General features: G+C 34.4%; 1 protein-coding gene across 2 annotated transcripts in view; it reads right to left on the bottom strand.

The window, feature by feature from the left end:
- Positions 1-211: 211 nt before the first annotated feature.
- The window catches only part of LOC135103035 (1,4-alpha-glucan-branching enzyme-like), a 23,120-nt gene continuing 1,154 nt past the window's right edge, over positions 212-22,177 (bottom strand). The window contains exons 2-16 of one of the 2 annotated variants that reach the window (XM_064008915.1): positions 21,087-21,256; positions 19,969-20,084; positions 15,958-15,984; positions 10,931-11,059; positions 10,381-10,525; positions 9,667-9,757; positions 7,837-8,046; positions 6,420-6,491; positions 5,739-5,910; positions 5,091-5,300; positions 4,147-4,318; positions 3,713-3,897; positions 3,374-3,481; positions 3,107-3,247; positions 212-2,359 (exon numbers count right to left, since the gene is read on the bottom strand). In XM_064008915.1, coding sequence (XP_063864985.1) covers positions 2,312-2,359; positions 3,107-3,247; positions 3,374-3,481; positions 3,713-3,897; positions 4,147-4,318; positions 5,091-5,300; positions 5,739-5,910; positions 6,420-6,491; positions 7,837-8,046; positions 9,667-9,757; positions 10,381-10,525; positions 10,931-11,059; positions 15,958-15,984; positions 19,969-20,084; positions 21,087-21,256 — 1,996 coding nt within the window. In that variant the 3' untranslated portion in view covers positions 212-2,311. The remainder of the gene's footprint in view (positions 2,360-3,106; positions 3,248-3,373; positions 3,482-3,712; positions 3,898-4,146; positions 4,319-5,090; positions 5,301-5,738; positions 5,911-6,419; positions 6,492-7,836; positions 8,047-9,666; positions 9,758-10,380; positions 10,526-10,930; positions 11,060-15,957; positions 15,985-19,968; positions 20,085-21,086; positions 21,257-22,177) is intronic. The other variant, XM_064008917.1, reaches the window with a different exon arrangement.

The raw sequence follows: 22,177 nt of genomic DNA, 5'->3' as shown, positions 1-22,177 counted from the left end.
CCCCATTCACATGGGTACACTTTGCAAACTCAGTAACCTTTGTCTCTTTTTAAAACCAAGCTTGCTGCATGCATTTATGGTGCTGTCCAATGTTAGTTGGCCAGTCAGAGCCTGGCAGTGATTCAAACAGAATTGAGTGTTGTATTTACAGTTTTCATATGGATTGCATGGATCTACAATAAAGTGGAAGCAAATAAAAGACTCAACAGAATCATGTGGCATTTAGTCTATTATTAGCAAATAAAAAAATATGAGTCATACTTCCAATTACAATATACTGTACATCAACTTTACATAAGAAATTTTATCTAGAGTTACAAATGCATAATTTTTTCAATTTCAACAGTAGTTAATTTTATCACAATTCTGAGGCATTATGCTTTAATATTTAACTAATGGGTCCTAAATGCCCATTTAATATGGTAATTATGAACAAAAATCAATTGTAAGTAATTTCTTAAAAAAAGAAAAAAAATGAAACAAAAAAAAAAAAGGTATAGCATCATGTTCCATATTTTCTTTTTATACAACTTTCCTTTCCAATGCATGATGTCTAACACTAGGATGTACAATCCTATGAAAAATACAGAGAAGAAAACAACATATCTCTGCCTTCTTTCAGTTTTCTCTTATGATTGTTACTTCAAATAAAAACAATCTTTCCATGTACCAAGCTATATTCCCTGTGAAGGGGAGTAGCCAAGGCAAGGTGCACACCCATAGGCATCTCCTCTCTCACATCTTGGCCTCTAAGCCTCTACAGGAGAGGGAACTGACGCTCACTGTTCACACTGAATGTGGATCAGTTGAACAGCACAACATTAAATAACAATAGTAACAACAATGAAATCTAAAACCCACTTTTATGCTGAGTGAGGTAGTTAAATTTAAACCTGAAAAAAAAGGTAGCAACAAGAGTTTTCAAGGAAAAATGTTTTCAGAAAATAATTAAAGAAAACCATAACTTAAGACAGCAAGCCAAGTTAACAGCACATTACCAATAAGCACAGCTTTTAGGTTTAATTTCTAAGGAAAATTCAAAACAGTTTCACTCAGTTTGTGTATATAGTTAGAGAGAGAGAGAGAGAGAGAGAGAGAGAGAGAGAGAGAGAGAGAGAGAGAGAGAGAGAGAGAGAGAGAGAGAGAGAGAGAGAGAGAGAGAGAGAGAGAGAGAGAGAGAGAGAGAGAGAGAGAGAGAGAGAGAGAGAGAGACCACCACTATTTGCATCTCAACATTAATTTTCTTAAAGTATTATAAACCTGTCTGTTATTCATCAACTCCTTGCTACAATTTATCTATAAAATGTATGACTTTGTGTTTCTTTTTCTTCCTAAAAAGATAATATAAATACACATCTGATATAAGACAGTATTATCATAAGCACTTGGTGAATAATGTTCTCAAACATGATTATGGATATTTTCTGTAAAAAACAATTTTAAGGTTAACCACTCACATAAAACAGGGACATAGTACGAGAACACTGTGGAATGCCCTGAAATAAATGTTTAACTTAACATAAAAAAAGATATAAAGTGGTAGGTCCCATTAATGGCAGGTAAACAACTACTAACTGATACCCTGATCTAGATCTACTTCCATTCCTGTCAAACATGAGTATCATAAGACAGTTTCATCTCTTATGCCTCATCCACCACAATAAATGCCCAATATGCCACACAATCCTTTCTCCCAAGAGCCCAAAACACAACCATTACTGCAACAGTGCAGAGAAACCAGACTACTGTGTTCAAGAACATTTAAATTCATGGTCAATGTCAATTACCAGTCCCTAAACAAGAATTTTCAGCAGTCTTTGAAAAGAAAGCACAAGGTTTATATCACACAATGTACATTTGAAATGATAAGAAGGATCCTCAAACCTAATATCACAATTTGAAATAAATAAAGATGCATAAATTATAAAGTGAATAAGGTACTGCTACTACTCTTCAAACATTGCTTGATTCTCATTTGATATTGTATAAAATATAATTTCTAAATTAAATGAAAATTATATATATATATATATATATATATATATATATATATATATATATATATATATATATATATATATATATATATATATATATATATATATATTTATGATAAAAAAAATACTACTGTATCTTAAAAAGCTTACTGCAATTTTTCAAAACTTTGGAACAAAATGCATGACTACAAAAGTCCATTACTACTGACATGCACTTTACATGATCTTGGTGCACATATGGTGATGACAGTCATCCATGCTTGTCATGGTGAGTCACCAATATTCAGGCTGTGGGACTTACTGCTGCGGAAACATCAATCACACTTTGCTAAGACAATGGCGACTCGACTTGGAATGTAGACCTGCAATGCAAATATATGTGTTGGTTCCCTTGGTTTTTCTGTACAAGTCAGACAAGCTTGTCAATAACATGTATAAATTCACTAAGTTTTCTAAAAATATATGTATGGATTTCACAATAGTGAATAACTTGTCATAAATTAAGCCACTCCTAACAAAGTAAATGTGTAAAAATAAATCAAATTCAAACAGAAGCCAAACTCAACTTAAGTAAAAAAATAAATAAATAAAATAAAATAAAAAAATAAATAAATAAATAAATAAACAAATAAATAAATAAATAAAAAAAGCGTACACCTCACCCCTGCTTTACAATCGAGTTACATTCCTGAGAACCCAATTGTACAGTGATCCATCATATAGGGAGCTTAAGGTTAAATGGGACAAAAGGGGATACATTCCTAGACCTATTACTTATGTTCTCTAATTAATTTCCATGTTGTAATGCATGTATAATTCAAAAAATTAAACAACCTCTTCTTGAAACTTTCTAACATCTGTGCACTTGCCACATTCTTGCTATGACTGTTTCACACACTCTACTACCTTATTTGGGGAACAATTTTTTGTCTATCTCATTCTTAAATCTAATTTTGTCTGGCTTATGTCCATTATTAAGAATTGTATAGAATTACAGTAAGATCAGCACATATGTATGGATGAATACTTTATCCTTATTAAATAAGTTGAATAGGCTTTCATCTGGAATAAAACAGAGAAATCTGACCTTGAAAATTTTCTTTACTTACCATCAGACTGCAAGGCCGATTCTTGAAACTTTCATTCTCGGTGTGAAACTCTGTGTTGTGGTCAATTAGTTTATGGCCCCCAAACTCCTCAGCATCAGTGTCCAAAATAATCTTGTACTTCCCACTGGCACCCACACCAATCTATTGCAACACAATACCAAGATGCAGTCCAATATATAGTATTATACAAACTATGATAAATTCTGCAGTTTCCAAATTAATGAATTACTTCACACTCAAAAACAACACTTTATAAAACCATCTTACCTTATAATCAGAGTAACTCTTGCTGGGATGGAAATTGAATACGAAGACACAACCTGCTCGTTCAAAGACAATTATTTTGTCTCCCTCATCCCTGGTACTTGTATATCCCTGCAGAAGATAAATGATATGTGGTGGAAAAATGGACACTGATAAAATTTCTATAATATCTTGCCCACTCCCTAAAAGGAGAAAATAGATAAGTATTTTCACAACATTATTTCCTTTTTTGCAGCAGACTCCATGGATGGTAAAAGGCAAGGCAATGGCACTAGCAGGCCTCTATTTTACAATTAAATTCTATGCCAATCATCCTTTACACAACAAACATAAAATACTCACAGGATCGGCACTGAGCCAGCCATAAGCACTTTCTGTTTTATTCATTGCAGCATCAAACTTATTCAAGTAGCCATATTTCAGAAGGTCATTGTCCACCACACTCCACTGCCTACGAGCATAGTGGTAGCTCTCTTGATTACCCACCCGAGGGAAATCAAGCCATTCAGGGTGCCCAAATTCATTACCTGTAAATAATATTAATTATTTTATTACTGACTGCCATATTTGTAATTTTCTAAGACTGTGCCAGGAACCCATTCATATATCACTAAGTGTAATGAGTTTTAAACTGTCAAATGTTAAGTTTCACCAGACCTCAAAAAGATACGAGATATATTTCTATTTCCTCTGAATTTTGCTTGTAATAAATAAGTAATTAAACATACAGAAGACCTCCAAACATTTTACATCACAAGACACTTTAGATCACTCACCCATAAAGTTGAGGTAACCTTCCCCACCCAGGCCATGGGTGATGAGTCGTAACATTTTGTGCAAGGCAATACCACGATCAATAATGAGTGATGGAGGAGACATCTTTGACATATTAGTGTACATCTCCTTGTCCATCAGCCAGAAAGCAAGAGTTTTGTCTCCAACTAGTGCCTGCAATAATTTCAAAGTAAATATTCTGAAACTTCAATTAGATCAGATGGAGCTTTTCAAAGACAAGCCACACTTTAATTTGCAAATAAAATCATGTCCCTACAATTTTTCATCATACAAGAGGGATTCTGGCCAAGAGAGAGAGAGAGAGAGAGAGAGAGAGAGAGAGAGAGAGAGAGAGAGAGAGAGAGAGAGAGAGAGAGAGAGAGAGAGAGAGAGAGAGAGAGAGAGAGAGAGAGAGAGAGAGAGAGAGAGAGAGAGAGAGAGAGAGAGAGAGAGAGAGAGAGAGAGAGAGAGAGAGAGAGAGAGAGAGAGAGAGAGAGAGAGAGAGAGAGAGAGAGAGAATGCTCACTGAAGGTGCTAGTCCCTAAAGAGGAATATCTAAAAACAAAGTGCCTTAAAACTTTCCTCCTGAAAGAGTTTAAGTCATAGGTAGGAGGAAATAGAGAATTAGAAGGGAGTTCCAAAGTTCACCAATAAAAAGGATGAAAGACTAAGAATACTGGTTAATTCTTACATTAGGGAAGTGAGAGGAATAGGGATGAAAGAAAATAGAAAGATTTGTGCAGTGGGGCCACAGGAATGAGGAAGACATGAAGTGAGCAAGATCAGAAAAGCAATTACCATGAAAGTAACAATAAAAGCCAGCAAGAGACAGTGAAAAGACAGCACCTTGCAGTGAAGAAAGAGGCTGAAGCCAATCAGTTAAAAGAGAGGAGTTGATAAGATGAAATGCTTTTGATTTCACCATGTTCAAGAATTTCATTCAAACCTGATCATGGGATTCAGCATATGCAATAGTCTTCTCCTGGTAGCGTCTGTTCTCCAAGATGTGGCAGATGTTCCCCATGTCCCAGTCATCATCAGACTTTTCCTTCAGGAGTTTGATCCACATGTCTGGAATTGCCATGCCAAGACGGTAGTCAAATCCTCCACCACCTTCCTCTACAGGACGGCACAATGCAGGCATTCCAGAAACATCCTGCAGGAGTCTCTTATTAGAACAGGTTCCAAACTGCACCAAAAAAATAACAAACATGTGCTATTTAAATGATAAATAATGGCTAATCAAACTGAATAAAATGAAGCCCAGCAACCAAAGGATGGCATAGTTAAAATTAACACTAGAGGAAAAAGAGAAGAATGAGTACAGATACTAATTATCAAGATAAATATCCACATAGTTAAAGACAAGTCTGACGAATTTAAACTAGAATTAAGTAGTACTCACACCATGTGGAAAACATAAACCATGGAAAATTTAAGTAACAACCAAATATGGCCTTAATATCAATACTAAAAGTAGGAGGGAAGGCATTCAAGGAAAAATGTGGAAAACTTATAAGCCACCAAAGGCCTTATACAAAAATGTAGCAAAATGATAATGAAACAAGATGCTGTAATTCCATGCCAAACAAACCTCAGCAATGGTGATGGTCTCTGGATGCAACTCATGAAGCATGTGGTTGGCCATCATCAGGTATACCAAAGATTCTGTGTCAACATTGAGGCCAAAGTATTCATTATAACTGCCACTGAATCCTTCCCCAACCCCATGGGAGTGGTACAACATAGAAGTGACACCATCAAACCTGACAGACAAAACAAAAAAATTACTCCACTGAAACACAACCTCCAAATATTAACAAAAAATTCAATAATAATCAAACTTTTCTATAATGTGTATTCTAATCTATGAAGTAGGCACATGTCATGCGGAGAAATCTCATTAATTCATCTCACCCGCACAACCAAGAGAAAAGTATGAAGAAAACTTGGAAGAAACTGAATTAGAATTTAAGGATCTTGATATCTTTACTTCTTTAGAACATAGTTTTCTTTTCCTTTTTCTTTGTTCTTGGCACAAACTTATTATTTTGAATGTAAGTCATATATATATCATGCAAGAATTGTATCACTACAAGACAACTAGAGTTTGTCTAAAAAGTCTTACTGTCCTCAATAAGCCACACAGTAACTCCAATATCCATTCCAGATTAACATAAAATGAGTATGTGACTGCTCCAAGAACCTAGCTTTTATTGACCAATAAGAGAGAAATTATATCTATACAATCTGTACCTTTCTGTATCAACCTTACCTGAAGCCATCAAATTTGTATTCCTCCAGGTACCACCGTAAATTTGACAACAGGAACCGCAGCACCTCTCGGCTGATGAAAGGAGGAAAACATCTTATGAATCAATGCATGAATAAGGAAACACACAAATGAACGCAAGGAAAGATTGTTAATTCTTTGGATTTAACTAATCTAGAACCCTCCCCACCCAAAAAAAGTGGCAAGGAACCAAGATGAAAAGCTAAAATAAGATTAAAATAAAATAGGGTAGGTGGCAACAAACATGATTTGTTCAATTGTAGTGTTTGTTATGGCAACTGAAGTACCTATGTGAACCAGGAAAAAAAAAATAATAAAAATAAAAAAACACATTTAACTATATACATTAGAGATGGCACAACAAATGTAATACAATAGCCTCCCAAGTTATGCACCTAGTCCTAAATTCTTACCATCCTGAGTTCTGTGCATTATCATCTTGAGTTATGCACTGCTTTGACGAGTATAAGTTACATTTACCTCTTGTCAGCATCATGCGTATACATACAGTAAATCCCCCATAAGTTGAAGCCATCTCTCTCTCTCTCTCTCTCTCTCTCTCTCTCTCTCTCTCTCTCTCTCTCTCTCTCTCTCTCTCTCTCTCTCTCTAGCCCTATTTCTTCTCCTTTTGACCTTTTCTAGAGTACTATTTCACCTCTCTCTCTCTTTCTCTCTGAAAGTAAGAACAATCTTAAGGATTGTGAAATAGAATACGACTGATTGAGAATGAAAATGGAATCATGTATATGAGAGAAAGAATGAGAAAGGATGAAGTGAAAAGGATATAAAATGAGAGAGAGAGAGAGAGAGAGAGAGAGAGAGAGAGAGAGAGAGAGAGAGAGAGAGAGAGAGAGAGAGAGAGAGAGAGAGAGAGAGAGAGAGAGAGAGAGAGAGAGAGAGAGAGAGAGAATGAAAAAGGGAGAGGAAAGGAAAAAATGGGAGGAAGGGACAGGCAGTAAATAGGTGAGCAGCAGCTCACCCAGTTAGTCTTGCAAGTTTTAGAATGTTATTATGATAAAATTTTTATTAAAATTTTAGCGCTCACATAAATGACAAAGTTCATTTTGCCAGTTTTGGTTTGTTATTCTGATTAAATACTCATTAAAATTTCATCGCATTATTGCGATTATTATTGTTATAATGATTCTACATTGTCACATACACTACTGTACTAACCTTCACAAATGACATACCCATTACTAAAACAACTTACAAAACCAAGGGAAAAATATAAGTTAAATTATAATAAATAATTTTTAACTAATAACTGCAAGATATTCATATTTTTACATTCTTTAAAAAAAATAATGCAATAATGACAAAACAAAAAGAAGCAACTTTATGAATGAGGAAGTAAATTTAGAAGAAATCTACACTAACTGCAATAGTTCAGCAGTACCTGGAGTAATTGAAGAGCCTGGAATCCCACAGGGGATGAACTCCTCTAGATCCTCCATGGAAGTAGCAAGAATCTGAACCATCAAATTCATTGAGGCCATCCATCACATTCTTGGAGGCATGAGAGTGGACAACATCCAGGAGGACAAACAGGCCCATTGAGTGGGCAGTGTCAACAAGTTCTTTTAGTTCCTCAGGTGTACCATATCGACTGAAAGGCAAAACAAGGCTGGTTAGTTTGTACTTTCTAACTACATCTATCATACCATTAAAAAAATAACATGATTACTAACAACAATAATAAAAAGAAATGTCACACAACAACAAAATCTGTGAATATTTCAAGAAGTGTTCTTTGTTGAATTATCTCCTAGTCCATAAAAATAACCTTTATATTATGCTCAACATATTAAACTCTGATTTTGATACTATGAACTATTTCATCAGCATATGAACATACACTCTTTCAGCAATTGCCCACAAAACTGGTGATATCCAGGAAAATAGAAAATTCACCTGTACATCATGTATCTGTGTGTAGCATCTCCCTTTGAAGGTCATCCTACAACTACCCTTGTCTCCACTGCCATTTAGTTTGAAAACATGTGATGCTATAAATATGCTTGCAACAAGAGGTATAGGAAAATAGGAAAGCAATAAAAGCAGTATGGATTTGCAGCTCAATGAATTTCAGGAATGAAGGAATTGATAACCCATGTTTGGTCTCCTCAGTCTTTTATTTTCTATCCTGCTTACTATTACATATACTGTATTTGATGGCTCATAAGATGCATGGGCTCATAAGATGCACCCAGTTTTGGAAGACATTGAAATGAAAAAAGATAAATGAGTGGATTTAAGCTCTGAATATGAAGTGAAGGATTTCACCTGAAGACTCTCACATGCATTTAGATCATTATTAGATCCCAATATTTTGCATTTAAAAACTTTAATATTTGCTAGTAGCCTACATACCAAACCTGTTGTGAGATATATACATGTACCTGGCATATAGCGTCGGCAGTGACTGTGATAGACTACAGGGGTAATAAAGTTTGTCCATAAGAATGTTAAAAGATGGATGCAATTTTAATTGTATGAAAGTGTGTCTTACCTCAAGGAGTAATGGCATCACACTGTAAAGAATGGAGTGAAGCTTGCCCGTGTCACTAGGTTTGGCGTGTAATCGACCACGTGTTTGTTTTGCTACATGCAATGCATGGTGCATGGTCACTTAGGCAAATTCTTCCTGACTGGTGTCATTCTATGTGAATTACTGATAAGTATGACCTATTATATATTGTTACCTTGAAAGAAAGAGTTGTTTTGTTGTGTAGTACCAATCATCACTGTTTACATGTCCAAAGATGTCTGGGGTTTAATTTTAGAGCCTCTGTTGCCATAGACTTACCACCAACCACTGCCTCAATGGGGAACCTTGGCCTCATAGGACACAGGCTCGTTTCGTGAACTTTTTTTTTCAGAGAAAAAGGTGCGTCTTATGAGCCATCAAATACAATAGCTCTATTGATTTCCTTTTCAAATACATTTTCCTTAATTCTCAAAAGAAAAGTTCTGAACCTTTTTTTTGTTTTAATGTAAGAGGGTCAGTGGCCAAGGACAACAAAAATAAAGGACACCAACTCTCACTTCTGAAAAGCATCAGCCACACCAATATATATAAAACTGGATTATGTTGGTTTTGATCTTATACAGCAATGATTCAAGTATCTTTTCCTATTCAAAAATTTTAAAATTTGCATCAGTTCCTGTATAGCTGATGCATTCATCTTCCAACCACTAAGAATGAAATTAGTCATTGATGGCTTACCTTGATGCAGCAAAGAAACTAGTGACTTGATATCCAAAACTAGCATAATATGCATGCTCCATGATGGCCATTATCTGAACTGCATTATAACCTGAAAAGAAGATAGTACTTTACATACTCATAAAAAGGAACTTCCATGTAGCAAACATGCCTTAAGTTGTATGTGTTGATGTGTGTGACGGCTTCAAAACAAATGATGATCACATTAAAATCAGTTACCTTATCTGCTCTTTACAGGTGGAGTCCAGGGCACATTTTTTATTCCACTTTACATAATTGCTAAAAAAAAATAAATAAATCACAATCTGCATACTCATTCAAATGTGTTGACACAAGATAGTGCATGAAGTGAGTGCAATATAGAGAACAGAAGACCACTATACACACAACACTGACTTTATGTGGTAAAACACTATAAACAAGCAGTTCTGGAGGAAAATGAAAGAAAAAGCTCAAGGAAAGACGCATAACAATGTGGTTATCCTATGAGACAGGAATACTGAAATGGTGGTTTAAGGTTGAGTATGAAGTATGCAGGTGGAGGATTGGAGAGCTATATCCTTTTACTTCCTTATGACTCAAGTCACTAAAACTCTTTACTTCATTAATCCCTTACTACACTTTCACTCTGCCAATGATGACTACTATTTAGGCATTAGAGACAGCAGTCTTATCTTATGATTTCAATAAACAGTCACATGGAAATATACTCACCTAATTTGAGTATTCTTGGAAGAACATTAGCAGTAAATTCTTTGTAAGTACCAACTCTGTGCTCCTCAGTTGCTATACCAACATGGCACTCGTATACCTTCAGGCTTGCTGGCTTGCAAGGGCGAGGGTGCTTGAAGGTATATCTCTGTGGGACATTTACATGTTAATCAAGTTTGCTGTTCAAATATTGATCAATAAGAGAGCAAGATATGTTAAACATATTTAAACAATATCAAAACAAACCATTCTATGTCAATGGGTGATAAAATTTTCAATAATGACCATATTCCTGCAAAGAAACATTATCCATACATTTCCTTCAACAATTCAGTCTAAACTTCTTTTTTAGATGAATAGAAGTAAGTGCAATTTTTCACTCCTTTAGAGGTTGTTCATATCTTCCTCTGCTTGGTCTGATTGAACACCATTTTCTGGTAATCCACAATGTGATGAAGGCATCCTTTCTACCCTAGACCACTGAGTGAAAGTTTGTTCATAACCATTAATACAGACTGGAAGATGCAACCCTTTGCTCAAGCTAGAGACTTACCTCATTTGGTGGAGGATTCCAGAAGTGGTGTTGGTATGCTGTCCCTTCATGCTTGGGGGGCTGGACCACATAAGTGGCCCAGGGACACAATCTGTCCTCCATGGTGTCTTTGGGAGTCAAAACACCAACCTGATGGAGGTAAATACAACAATAATATATAGTAAATTTTTTTCATGCCTGTATAAATGTTTCTAGTATGAACGTAACTTTGGGGCAAAAGCTGCAACTACATAAAAATTCATCATACTTTAATATACTAAATCTAAAGAAAAAAATAAACAAAATAAATAAAATAAAAATCTTTTTAATTTGCAATTTTCAAAAATACCACATACATAAATATTAGTGCTAACATATACCAAAAACAGTGCAAGCAGCATTCCCCCTCAGCAGGCATACTATTAACACCTAGATGTATGTACAGTACATGTATGTACCAAACTTTCACTTGGAAGGCCAAATGTGAGTGTGCACATCATCCACTTCAATTAGATCATGAGACTGAACTGTCTAACAAGTACTTAAGGATGATTCAGTCTTCATTGCCATCATTCTAAAAAAAAATGCAGGAGAGAGTGGGTATGGAACCAAGAGGTTTAAGTTAATGGGAGGAAGAAACACAAGTGAGCTGAGGTTACGTGGTGCTACTGCATAACAAAACAATGATAATGCACAGGGAGTAAAGCAAGAAAAGGTGACATTAAAGGAAGGGCTCTTGATTAGCAAGGGGTAATCACATCAAATGGAGGACATTATTCTGTTGTAAAAAAATAAAATAAAAATAAAAATAAAATAAAATAAATTAAAATAAAATAAAATAAATAAATAAATAAATAAACAAATAAATAAAATATAAAAAGGAATGTAAGGAGAGAATATCTTTGAAACATATCTGCTACAGCATTTGGAAAGGAGACGAAAACTCAAGGGCAGTAATAATGATGAGAATTATGATGAAGCACAAGAGTAACTCCAGGAATAAATACAACTTCAAATTTCATCCATCTGTCTCTAGTGGCTAATTATCTGTCACCTTCACTTTGAAATTCTGTTTTAGTAGATCAATCTGCAAACCCTCCAGATGCACAATACTATGAAAATCTATGACAGGTTGCATTACATTACAGTACAGAATACAAATCTTGCTCATTTAGGCACACATACATGTATGCATAAGTGCACTCACCCACACACACACAGAGACTATACATGCACACTTATAATAAAAAAAATATGGTGTAAAATGCTCTCACACCATGACTCATTATCATTACAAAGGACAACAGTTCAGAAACTAATTTTAGTAACTAAATAAATTTTCAGGAAGAAAAAGAAAAAAGAAAAGAAAATTAACCAGAAAAAAAAATGATGGTACACGCATTCAAAGTTGATAAATAAATTTTTAGATACAAAAATCTACATTCACACACCACCAACTTGCCTAACAATAAACATTTCTTATAAAGAATAACCCTAGTTACAAAGGTACTGAATCCAGTAATGGACTTGTCTAAAGCTCACAGAATCTAATCCACACCTGTGAAGACAAAAGCTAAGTGTGTTTTTTTTTTTCTTTTTTTAGGACATATGCATAAATCATGTAACAGTTTCTGTAATAATCTGAAAGACTGTATAGCATCAAATAATTTCAAGTATATCAAACATGATATCATGCTTAAGACACATGTTACTTCACTATACTTTGAAGTTTCATCATGTATTACTACTATCACAGCAAATTTATTAAAGTGGTCACAAAAGCTATTTTCAGAATTCAGAAGAAACCTGCATTTTAAAATTTTTAAACTGATGACTGTTCCTATGGCACACAATCTAATTATTAAGAACAGAATGAGCCAGTTCTTTTGCTGAAGACAAGTTATGTACATTTTAAACATGCAAAACAATATGGCATTATAAAATGTCAGGATCTTAACACAAAATGTACATAAAAGCCTGTCATAGTGGATGCTGTATTAGTGGCAGTATTCAAAACCCATCACTAGCTGCCTGGACATAAACTTCAAGCAGTATCTGGCTAACCCAGATCAGAGTGTTGTGTTGAGCTTGAGAGGTAGAGTCAGTATTAAGATAACTTCCAACAAGAACAAACTACAACTCAGTGTTCTACAGAGGACTTTCCAATGAACAGATAAAAAGAGCCACAGGTTTCCTCATTAAACAAGTATCATAACATAATCTTCACTATTTACCATTTTTATATCCTAGAAAATGAGAGAGAGAGAGAGAGAGAGAGAGAGAGAGAGAGAGAGAGAGAGAGAGAGAGAGAGAGAGAGAGAGAGAGAGAGAGAGAGAGAGAGAGAGAGAGAGAGAGAATGAAGGTGTCCTATCACAATTTCATTAATACTCTTTGCATATCATAAGCATTCTGTAATCAGCAAGCTATAAATTAACATTAATATGTTCAAGACATTCATCCTAAATTCTCTTATGGAACAAAAGTTTATATAGCTTAAATAAAAAAAAATCAAAAGAACAATTAATGCCCATACACTATTGCTTCCCAACCAAAGGATCTGTCCATGAAAATTACACTGGTTAGTGAATTCATGCTTGATGAAGTTAACATTGTATGGAAACATTTGCAAGATATGAAAGAAAGTTATATTATTATCCCTATTGCACAATCAGCACACAAAAGCCAGCATTCAGTGCCAAACAGTAACAGCAATGATCAGAACAAATCTTGCTACACAAATTAATTTTCATAAAGGTGAACTAAAAAGGATTAATGAACTCCATGAATTGGGAGCCAACACATTTTAAATGGCATAGCAAATGACTTTTTGCCAATGTGGTATTTGTCATCACTGTCATCAGTGCCAAAAAAGATACTCACTAGCACAATAAAATACATCATAAAATTATAATTATCTAGCTCAAGGAGTTTATTATTATTATTATTATTCACTTTCAAGGAAAGGAATTTGTCATTTTACATTAACTATCCATGGTCATTAAAGACATGTTTTGTGGTCTACGCAAGTGGTTATAGTGGCAGTAAGTCACCACTGTTGCCATGTCTTTGCCAACAAATGAACAGGAACACTATGAAACATTCAACTCCAACATCCAATCCTTGTCACACCACTCAGCTCTACAAACCAAGGACTTGGTTGGGGTCTGTGATTATGAATTAATGCAACACAGGAGGAGTAAGTTTCTTGAGACAGACTACCAGTATGGCTGTGGAGAAAAGAAGTGGTACAACCATACTCATAATTTCCAACTTCTTTATTGTAAACTTAATTCAAAGCATCTGATGTTGCCTCAAATATACTTAAGGACTTTACCTCCCTAATGAACAAAATACAATGTGAACTAGACTAGAGGAGGAGACAGAAGAAAGGGTGTCTGAGTCCAATACCTTTGTGCATCTCCATCAGCCATAATGCCATCTCCTCACTCACTCACCATGTCACTTATAGCATATGAGGAGACCACACATGACTGAATCTTATCCTGCAGCCTGTTGGTAAATGCATTTCTCCTTTTACATATACTTTGAATCAATATATTTAAGTTTACATTGAAATTAATTTCAAATTAGAAATGTCTACATTCACTACCAATGAAAGTAGTGCACTGATGTTTCCATTAAGTTTTGTGTCACACATATCCCCCCCCCTTTTTTTTTTTTGCTTTATTTCCCTTGCTGTGAGGAATTGTGAAGCACTTGGCTAACACCTTCTCTTTGATGAAACACATCTTTCTCTGTGGGCAGGTTGTTTCACTGGGGTGTTATTATCAATATTTTCTCAGCAACATGCTGCTTGCTGATGTTGCCACACTTTCATATTAATCCCTTTATTTCAACTAAGCTGGACACTTTCCCCACAATATGAAACAACCAAATTGTTTATCATGCAAGCCACTTTCATCGGCAGCAAGGTATAGTCCAAAGGATTCCAGATAAAAGGTTGTGGACATGCTAAATGTGACACATACCTAACTACCTGTGAAGTTTGTTTTATCATTACAGGAATGTGGTTAACATTCACCTACTCAAGCACCTCCCTGAAGCTCCTGTCACTGTCAATGCAAAACCAGAACAACTTGAGAAGAGCTTGTGTACTGAAAAGCACTACTGTTTTGTTAATAAAAAAGGCTTTTGGTACCATAACAATGACAAACTGCCTAAAGGCATCTACCAGAGAAAATGTGACATCATCATTAGAACCATGATATAATTTTGCATACAACAGTGTATGAGTAATATTGCAATATGTTATTATATTGTAATATGCAAAAGTAATATTAATTTCTTCATCAATAATCACCCATGAATCAGTGAATAACTGATCTTGTATTTAAATTTGGGAACAATTTTTATAATTGAGATTACATGCATTTTACAGATGGTGAACCTGTGGTTGGGAACGGCATAATGTACTAAAAAGCCATCAACGATGATACGCAGAAATTCATCCTTACCTTCCAGAAAAAAAGATCACTGACCATAAACAATGTATTAAATAATAATGAATAGCAAATGTACAATCATGAGATATAATTAAGCCAATAACTATTACCTTATTTTCTCCACGCTGTACAGCTTACTCAGGAAAATCATTGAAAGTGATGAAAAATTTAAGAAACAACATTCATTTGCTTCAGAAAAGAAAAAAAAAAAGGACAAATACCTAACAAGAACACAGTAGCACTTACAGATTATGAATCACAAACTGTACAAAACATTACTAAGTACACATGTAATAGTGAGCTGTATGAAATTATTGAACACTAAGTATGGTCAGTAGTCAATAAATCTACCACACTTATTTTCATTGTGTTTTGCACTTTCTCTCAATTTACAGTCCCTTAATATGCTTGAAACAATCTGTTATTAGATTTACAAGGATATTGTCAGCATACCAGAGAACTTAAGATTGAGAGAAAATACTAAACACCGTAGAAGTGAGTGTGGCAGGCTGATCTACTATTAACCATAATCACTAGCACAAACCCAACCTCAAAGCACCCATGCACAGCTACCTTCATTTTACCTCATCTTTGGATGTCAACACACCGATCTAGAAAATAAAAGTTATTATGGTTGATTAAAACAGCATAAAAACAGTAGTAAATGCTAGGAGTAATATTAATTAAAGAACAAAAAAAAAAAAAAAAAAAAGCACAACATTAGCTCTGCAAAAGAACTTCTTTCATGAAGCTTGAGCATCTGAAAAAATTTTTTTTGTCAAATAAGGAGCTCAGTGCAGGAGCAGAACTGAGTTTTGAGAAAACTTCAAAAAAATTCAAGTTGTACTTTGTTAAACTTGAAATGACTGTATCTTGGGCAGTGATGAAGGTATCTCAATGATTCTGGCATTTCATTTTTAGAAGTGAATCTGAAATAAGCTAATAAGAAATTGCAGCACCAAACAACAAATTCAACAGTGTGGTATTTTGTACTTAGATGACAAAACTTTAATGTGCAACTTTTGATGCTAACAAAAAATAAATAAATAAATAAATAAATAATAATAATAATAATAATAATAATAATATCAATACCACTGCAATAGCAAAAGTAGGTAGGGATGTACAGGAGGCAATGAGGCTCCATGTGACGAGTCAAGGACCTGATACCAAACCCCACATTGGCAACTCCACACATTCAACTGTATATCATTATTCCTTTTCTGTAAACAAACAGCCCAAAAACTTCATTTAATAAGGTTTCACTGCAGGAGACAATGTTGTCCATCAAAATACTTTCCTACTTTAGGAACACTGTGAAAGTGGTACATTATTCACTTTAGTTGAAAAAAGAAATCTTCATACAATGACCTTTTTGCAGAGATGAATGTTCTGTTCTTTTTGCACTGAACTTCTTAAATGCAAGTCTACAAAACACAGATGAAGATCAGAAAAATTTCAAAAATTTCTTTATTCAGCAAATTAAAATTTCTTCCCTTTAGATAGTTTGATTTTTCAAACTGTCATTTCCTGTTTTTTAGAAACTTGAGCTAGTGACGTATACATCCAAATAGATCATCAGATTTAAGAACTTTTGACTGTATGTCAACCAGTAAGACACTAATACCAATAATGCAAATATTCCCATGACATTCAATGATAGTTTGCCAATTGTAGTGTCATCCTCATCAGGTTGAGAGCAGATCTGCACAAAGTGCCATTCCAGCTTGGGCTGGACAAAAACTTTGACCTAATATTTTGAGCATTAAAAGCAGGCATGCCATGTCAAACCTAGTTCAAGCTAACAAAATAAGTCAATATACATATATATATATATATATATATATATATATATATATATATATATATATATATATATATATATATATATATATATATATATATATATATATATATGACATTTTAGAGAGCAAAAGCCTTGGAGACAAACTAAGTGCAACAATATCCATTTGAGTGGCCAGTGTCCTGCCACTGAGCAGATCAGCTGTACAGTAAATGGCAAACAAACTGATTTATGGACACTCATGATATGTACTAGAAACACAATGCAGTAATGCTGCAGAAAATAGTGATACAGAAAACATTGCACTGCTCAGTGCTCATAAAAATTATGTAGTTTTGGATCAAGAATATCCAACCATCCCTTATCATTCTAACTTACATTCACGCCATCTTCAGCCTGTTTCTTCCCTTTACTTACCGATGAAATAAAACAGTGAGATGGGTTGAAAGCTGTGGTTTATAGCTGGAAGCTGTGATTTGTTAAGAAATTACACAGGTACAATGACAAAAGCATGAATTTCAACGTTTTTTTTTTTTTATCTATGAGGATAATATACTAGCTCTACCTATCAATGGCTTTAATAACTGAAAGGTTATGAACCTAAACTTTAAATAACCAATGAACTGTTTGAGTAACAGTAAAATCTTGTACTTCATGATCTAATGAGTAGCAAATACCAGGCTTATCGAATTCTATATCAAAGCTACAGGTAATTTATATATAAAATCCAAATATGAAAAATTTATCATACATATATTGACTGCTTTACATGAAAAACCATAATTCTGAACAAGACAACAGAATGACACTTGACTGATCCCCATAAAATTAGCAGTGATTGCTACTTTCTAGAACATCTACTATAGATGACAATCCGACACAAAAAACAATGGGGAGTTTTCGGAGCTAAACCACTAGATGTCGTTGCTACTCATCTAACTGTAGGAAAGAGAGCTAAAATGTTGTTGTAGTAAATCCCAGGTGCGTAAAGATGCATAGAACATTGATCATCATGATACTTTTGAAATGATGTATTGACTTTTCAATATCCAGTATGGATAATATTGAGAGAATGTGGTCAAATTAATTATTTTTTTTGTGTGATTATCAAGTAAACTGCTAGCATTATCTTAAATAAAGCATATTGCATGTATAAAAACTATTGATTAGGACAATGAAAAAAATAAAAAATCACACTGTACTATATAGTATGACACAACCTACTCAGTAATATCGTGATATATGGCTCTAGTTTATTTTGTGCGGATTTTAGCATCCCTCTCACAAAGCGAGCAACAAGGCAAAGTAATCGAGAATAAAAACAAACATCTCTCAGGCAATCCTGCTGCTGCTGTAGTGTCCAGCTACCGTAATCCATTGCTTAGGGCGTAGTGGAGATGGGCACTGCAGCAACATTCAACTTCTTGTCCAACAACATGTTTCTTAAGTTCAACCAGTGTGGCCGAGTCAGGTGTTTGTTTTGGTTAGAGATACAGCATTACTATCGCCAGGACACTCAAGTTGCCAATTTTTTTTATTAAAAAAATTGCCGTTTCCATAAACTAGGAAGGAGATCTATGTAATTTGGACTTTTGACTGTCACAGACATGTTGCCTTTATGTCTACTGTCGTCTAGATTAAGACGTTTCCAATCAAGAGTGTATTCATTTGGAAATCTTAAGATGACCAAATAAATCTAAATGCCAATTCACTAGAAAATCAACTTATATACATTTGTTCATGAAAAGAGTTTGATTTTACTTGTGTTACTACTTAGAAGGGATTACATAGAAAAATGTATTATATAAGCCCATTGCATCTTCATGTAAATAGAGTAACACTGTAGGTATATCTGATATTACTTGTATGTGAGAGAAGAGTTTGTGTCTATGCTGCCACCTGGTGACAACCACTAGTTCTGAAAACTCCCCATAGCCATACATAATTTGCTTTAATACAAAAATTGCCACAATACCTCAATATCTATGCAATACAACTTAATGTGAAACCACATCACTTTTCCACAGAAACCTACAGGAAATTACTTTTTACAGTATTTTATTTATTTATTTTCTAAACAATACTCCTAATGTGACAATGCTTTCTCAGTGATGAAGTGACAAGTACCAAGTCAGCAAGAAAATCAGCAGCTGGAGACTTACTAATCATGAACATCCAGATGGTACTTCTGCTTCATATTATTAAAATCACTCTCATAATCCTTATATATGATATTAAGATTATGAAAGTAATTTTGGATGAAAACATGAGTAAAAGAATAAAAGAAACATTAAGTAAAAAGAAAATAACTGAATTCTACATATATTTATGAATTGAATCAATAAGTAACATGAAAATATTTACACTTCACTACATGTATGGTTTATACTGTCAGTTCTTTCACTATCATAGTTTATTAGTTCTTATACAATCAAACTTTTCACTTGGATTAAACTCAATGAAAATATGAAAAGAAAAAATTGTACTTGGTACTAACATCCCTAAAACAAGTAACCATTTCATCATAAATCAAATACACTGATTTAAATTTGAAGTCAGCTCTTTAACAAGTTAAGAGTGATGCACTGAATGCTACATACCAAAAGGTGATGAATTCACGAGGAAAAAATAAAAATAAATAAAATAAAATAAAATAAAATAAAATAAAATAAAAATAAAAATAAATCTAACTGAGGTTTCTTGTTCCTGAAAAGTGATAAACTTGTGAGGTTTGAAAAACTGACATGAATAAATACAACATTTATCCTTAACGCCACCCAGCTTTACTCACCTTGACTCGAGACATGTGCTTGATGGGACAGGAGCCATCTGGAGATGCTGGAATGTGTATCTCCCATTTTCCATACTCCAACTTCTTGAAGGGGTGGGAAAGTTTATTCCAGTCATCTGAGAAAAAAACACACATCAGAAAAAGAAAGACGGACATGGAGTTAAGTCACAGTCAAAAGTGATTATCCTGGCTCATTCACTACCATAGTATTTTGCATTTTCCTTCAATTATGACATATTTACAATCCAATCTAAAGGGCCATTTATGAGAATGGACAATTCACCATTTCAATCCCATGACAAAAATGCAATCCATAGAATGGAAACAACATGGTTCTTGTCACTTGTAAATTCTGTCATCAACACAGTGCAAGCAAGATTATGGTTTCAGTCTTCTGGCATGCTGAGGGAATTTTCATAACTGATTACTTGCATCATGGAGAGACCAGCACAGATAATTATTATACTACCTTGATATCCTGATAAAAAAAGATTGCAAGAAGCATTGCAAAGCATCTTTGATTGCAAGAAGCAATCAAAGCAGAGTCATGGTTAGCTAAGGCAGAAAATCCTCTTCCACCAAGACAAAGCACATATCCACAAGTCAGCTGTTGTGATGGCTGTCTTAAATGAAGCTTGTTTTAAAATTGAGCATCGTTTACCATCACTTGACCTAGCCCCAAGTTATTTTTATCTACTCTTTAATCAGAAAGATCACTTATGAGAACAAATTTGAGACTAATAATAATGTCGTATCTGCTGTTCAAGCATATTCAGATTATCAAGAGAACAATATTTTCATGGACATTTCAATAGTAAAATCACAGATTGTCTAAGTGGATTGAAGTTAAGGGATTATCATGTTGAGAAATAAAAAATACATACCACAACCGTCTATTTTCTTCTAACCTAAGCCAAGAATTTATTGACCTACTTTCATGCACACATGCTCTCTGTGAAGAATGTAAACCTGACATTCTCGAAGAACCTACATAGCAAGGTCATTGTAAAGAATTTGTAACCCTAACATTTGCAAGAATATATCAAATAAAAAAAATGAAGCCAAGTAATTTCCCAATATCATCATAATATAATATAATGTGTAATTTGTATTCTTACTAAAGTCTCCCTTCAAGAAGAGTCCCTGAGCCAGAGGAGCCCACTCATGGCAAGTGATGCTGTTGTCTGGGTTGACATGAAGACCAAACTTCTCATAGCCTCGAGAAAATTTTTCAAGTCCATCTTCTTCTGCATTTATCTGCTTCAACAATCCTTCAAAGCATCCATATCTTGAAAGAATGCAATAGTACATTAGCATAAAGATAATATTACTACATATAAAAATCAGAATTCACCCAGTCAGTGATCTAACTGAACCTATTAAAACCTTGAAGTACCTTACCTACCTTGTAGATAGCAAAGAGGAAATGGAAGGTGTGCTAAAATGACATTCTAACCATTTAACAAATGAGAGGAAAGAAGAAACAATAGTATGGATATGGAAGCAGGTCAAGAAAGTATGTTTATAAAGAGATAAACTGGTAAGCATGTATAGAAAGTGATAACCAGGCTAAAGTGTGGCAAAGCTGCAGGCATAGATAGAATAACTGCAGAAATGTGAAAGTATGGAGATGAAGTTGTAGTTAATTGGATGTTTCTAATGTGTGATCTGGCATGGCAGCAAGGAGGAGCAGATGAGTGCTGGAAGGCAGATATTGTATTTTCTACATAAAGGTGAAAGGTTGTGGGAATGAGTGTAGTGGTTATAAGGGGGTTGAGTTTGCTTAGTGTGCCAGGAAAAGCCTATGGGAGAGTCTTGATTGAGAGATCAATAGAAGTGACTAAGGTGAAGGTCAGTGAGGAACATGGATGATTCAGGAAAGAAAATGGGTGAGTTTATAAGATTTTTATAATTAAAATTATAATAGAGTAGTTCTTAGGAAAGGATGAAGTTCTTTGCAGGATTCATGGATCTAGAGAAAACATAGAAAGGTAGATAGGGAAGGAAGCCCTGCAGAATGATAGTGTAGAACAGTTGTTGGAAGGAATATGGGCTTTTTAAGATGTAAGTGAAAGGCTGGAAAGAGAAAGAGAACCAGGAGTTAGGTAAAATGTGTTATATTACTAATTTTATCAAGGAATTAAGTAATAGTGAGGAGGAACCATCCCACAAGGGATGGTACTTCCATTTGATAGTGGTAAGTAAAATT

The sequence above is a fragment of the Scylla paramamosain genome, chromosome 8 (genome assembly GCF_035594125.1).
Source record: "Scylla paramamosain isolate STU-SP2022 chromosome 8, ASM3559412v1, whole genome shotgun sequence".
Lineage (NCBI taxonomy): Eukaryota > Metazoa > Arthropoda > Malacostraca > Decapoda > Portunidae > Scylla > Scylla paramamosain.
The sequence above is the reverse complement of the archived record's forward strand: the minus strand, read 5'-3'. Positions and strand labels throughout refer to the sequence as shown.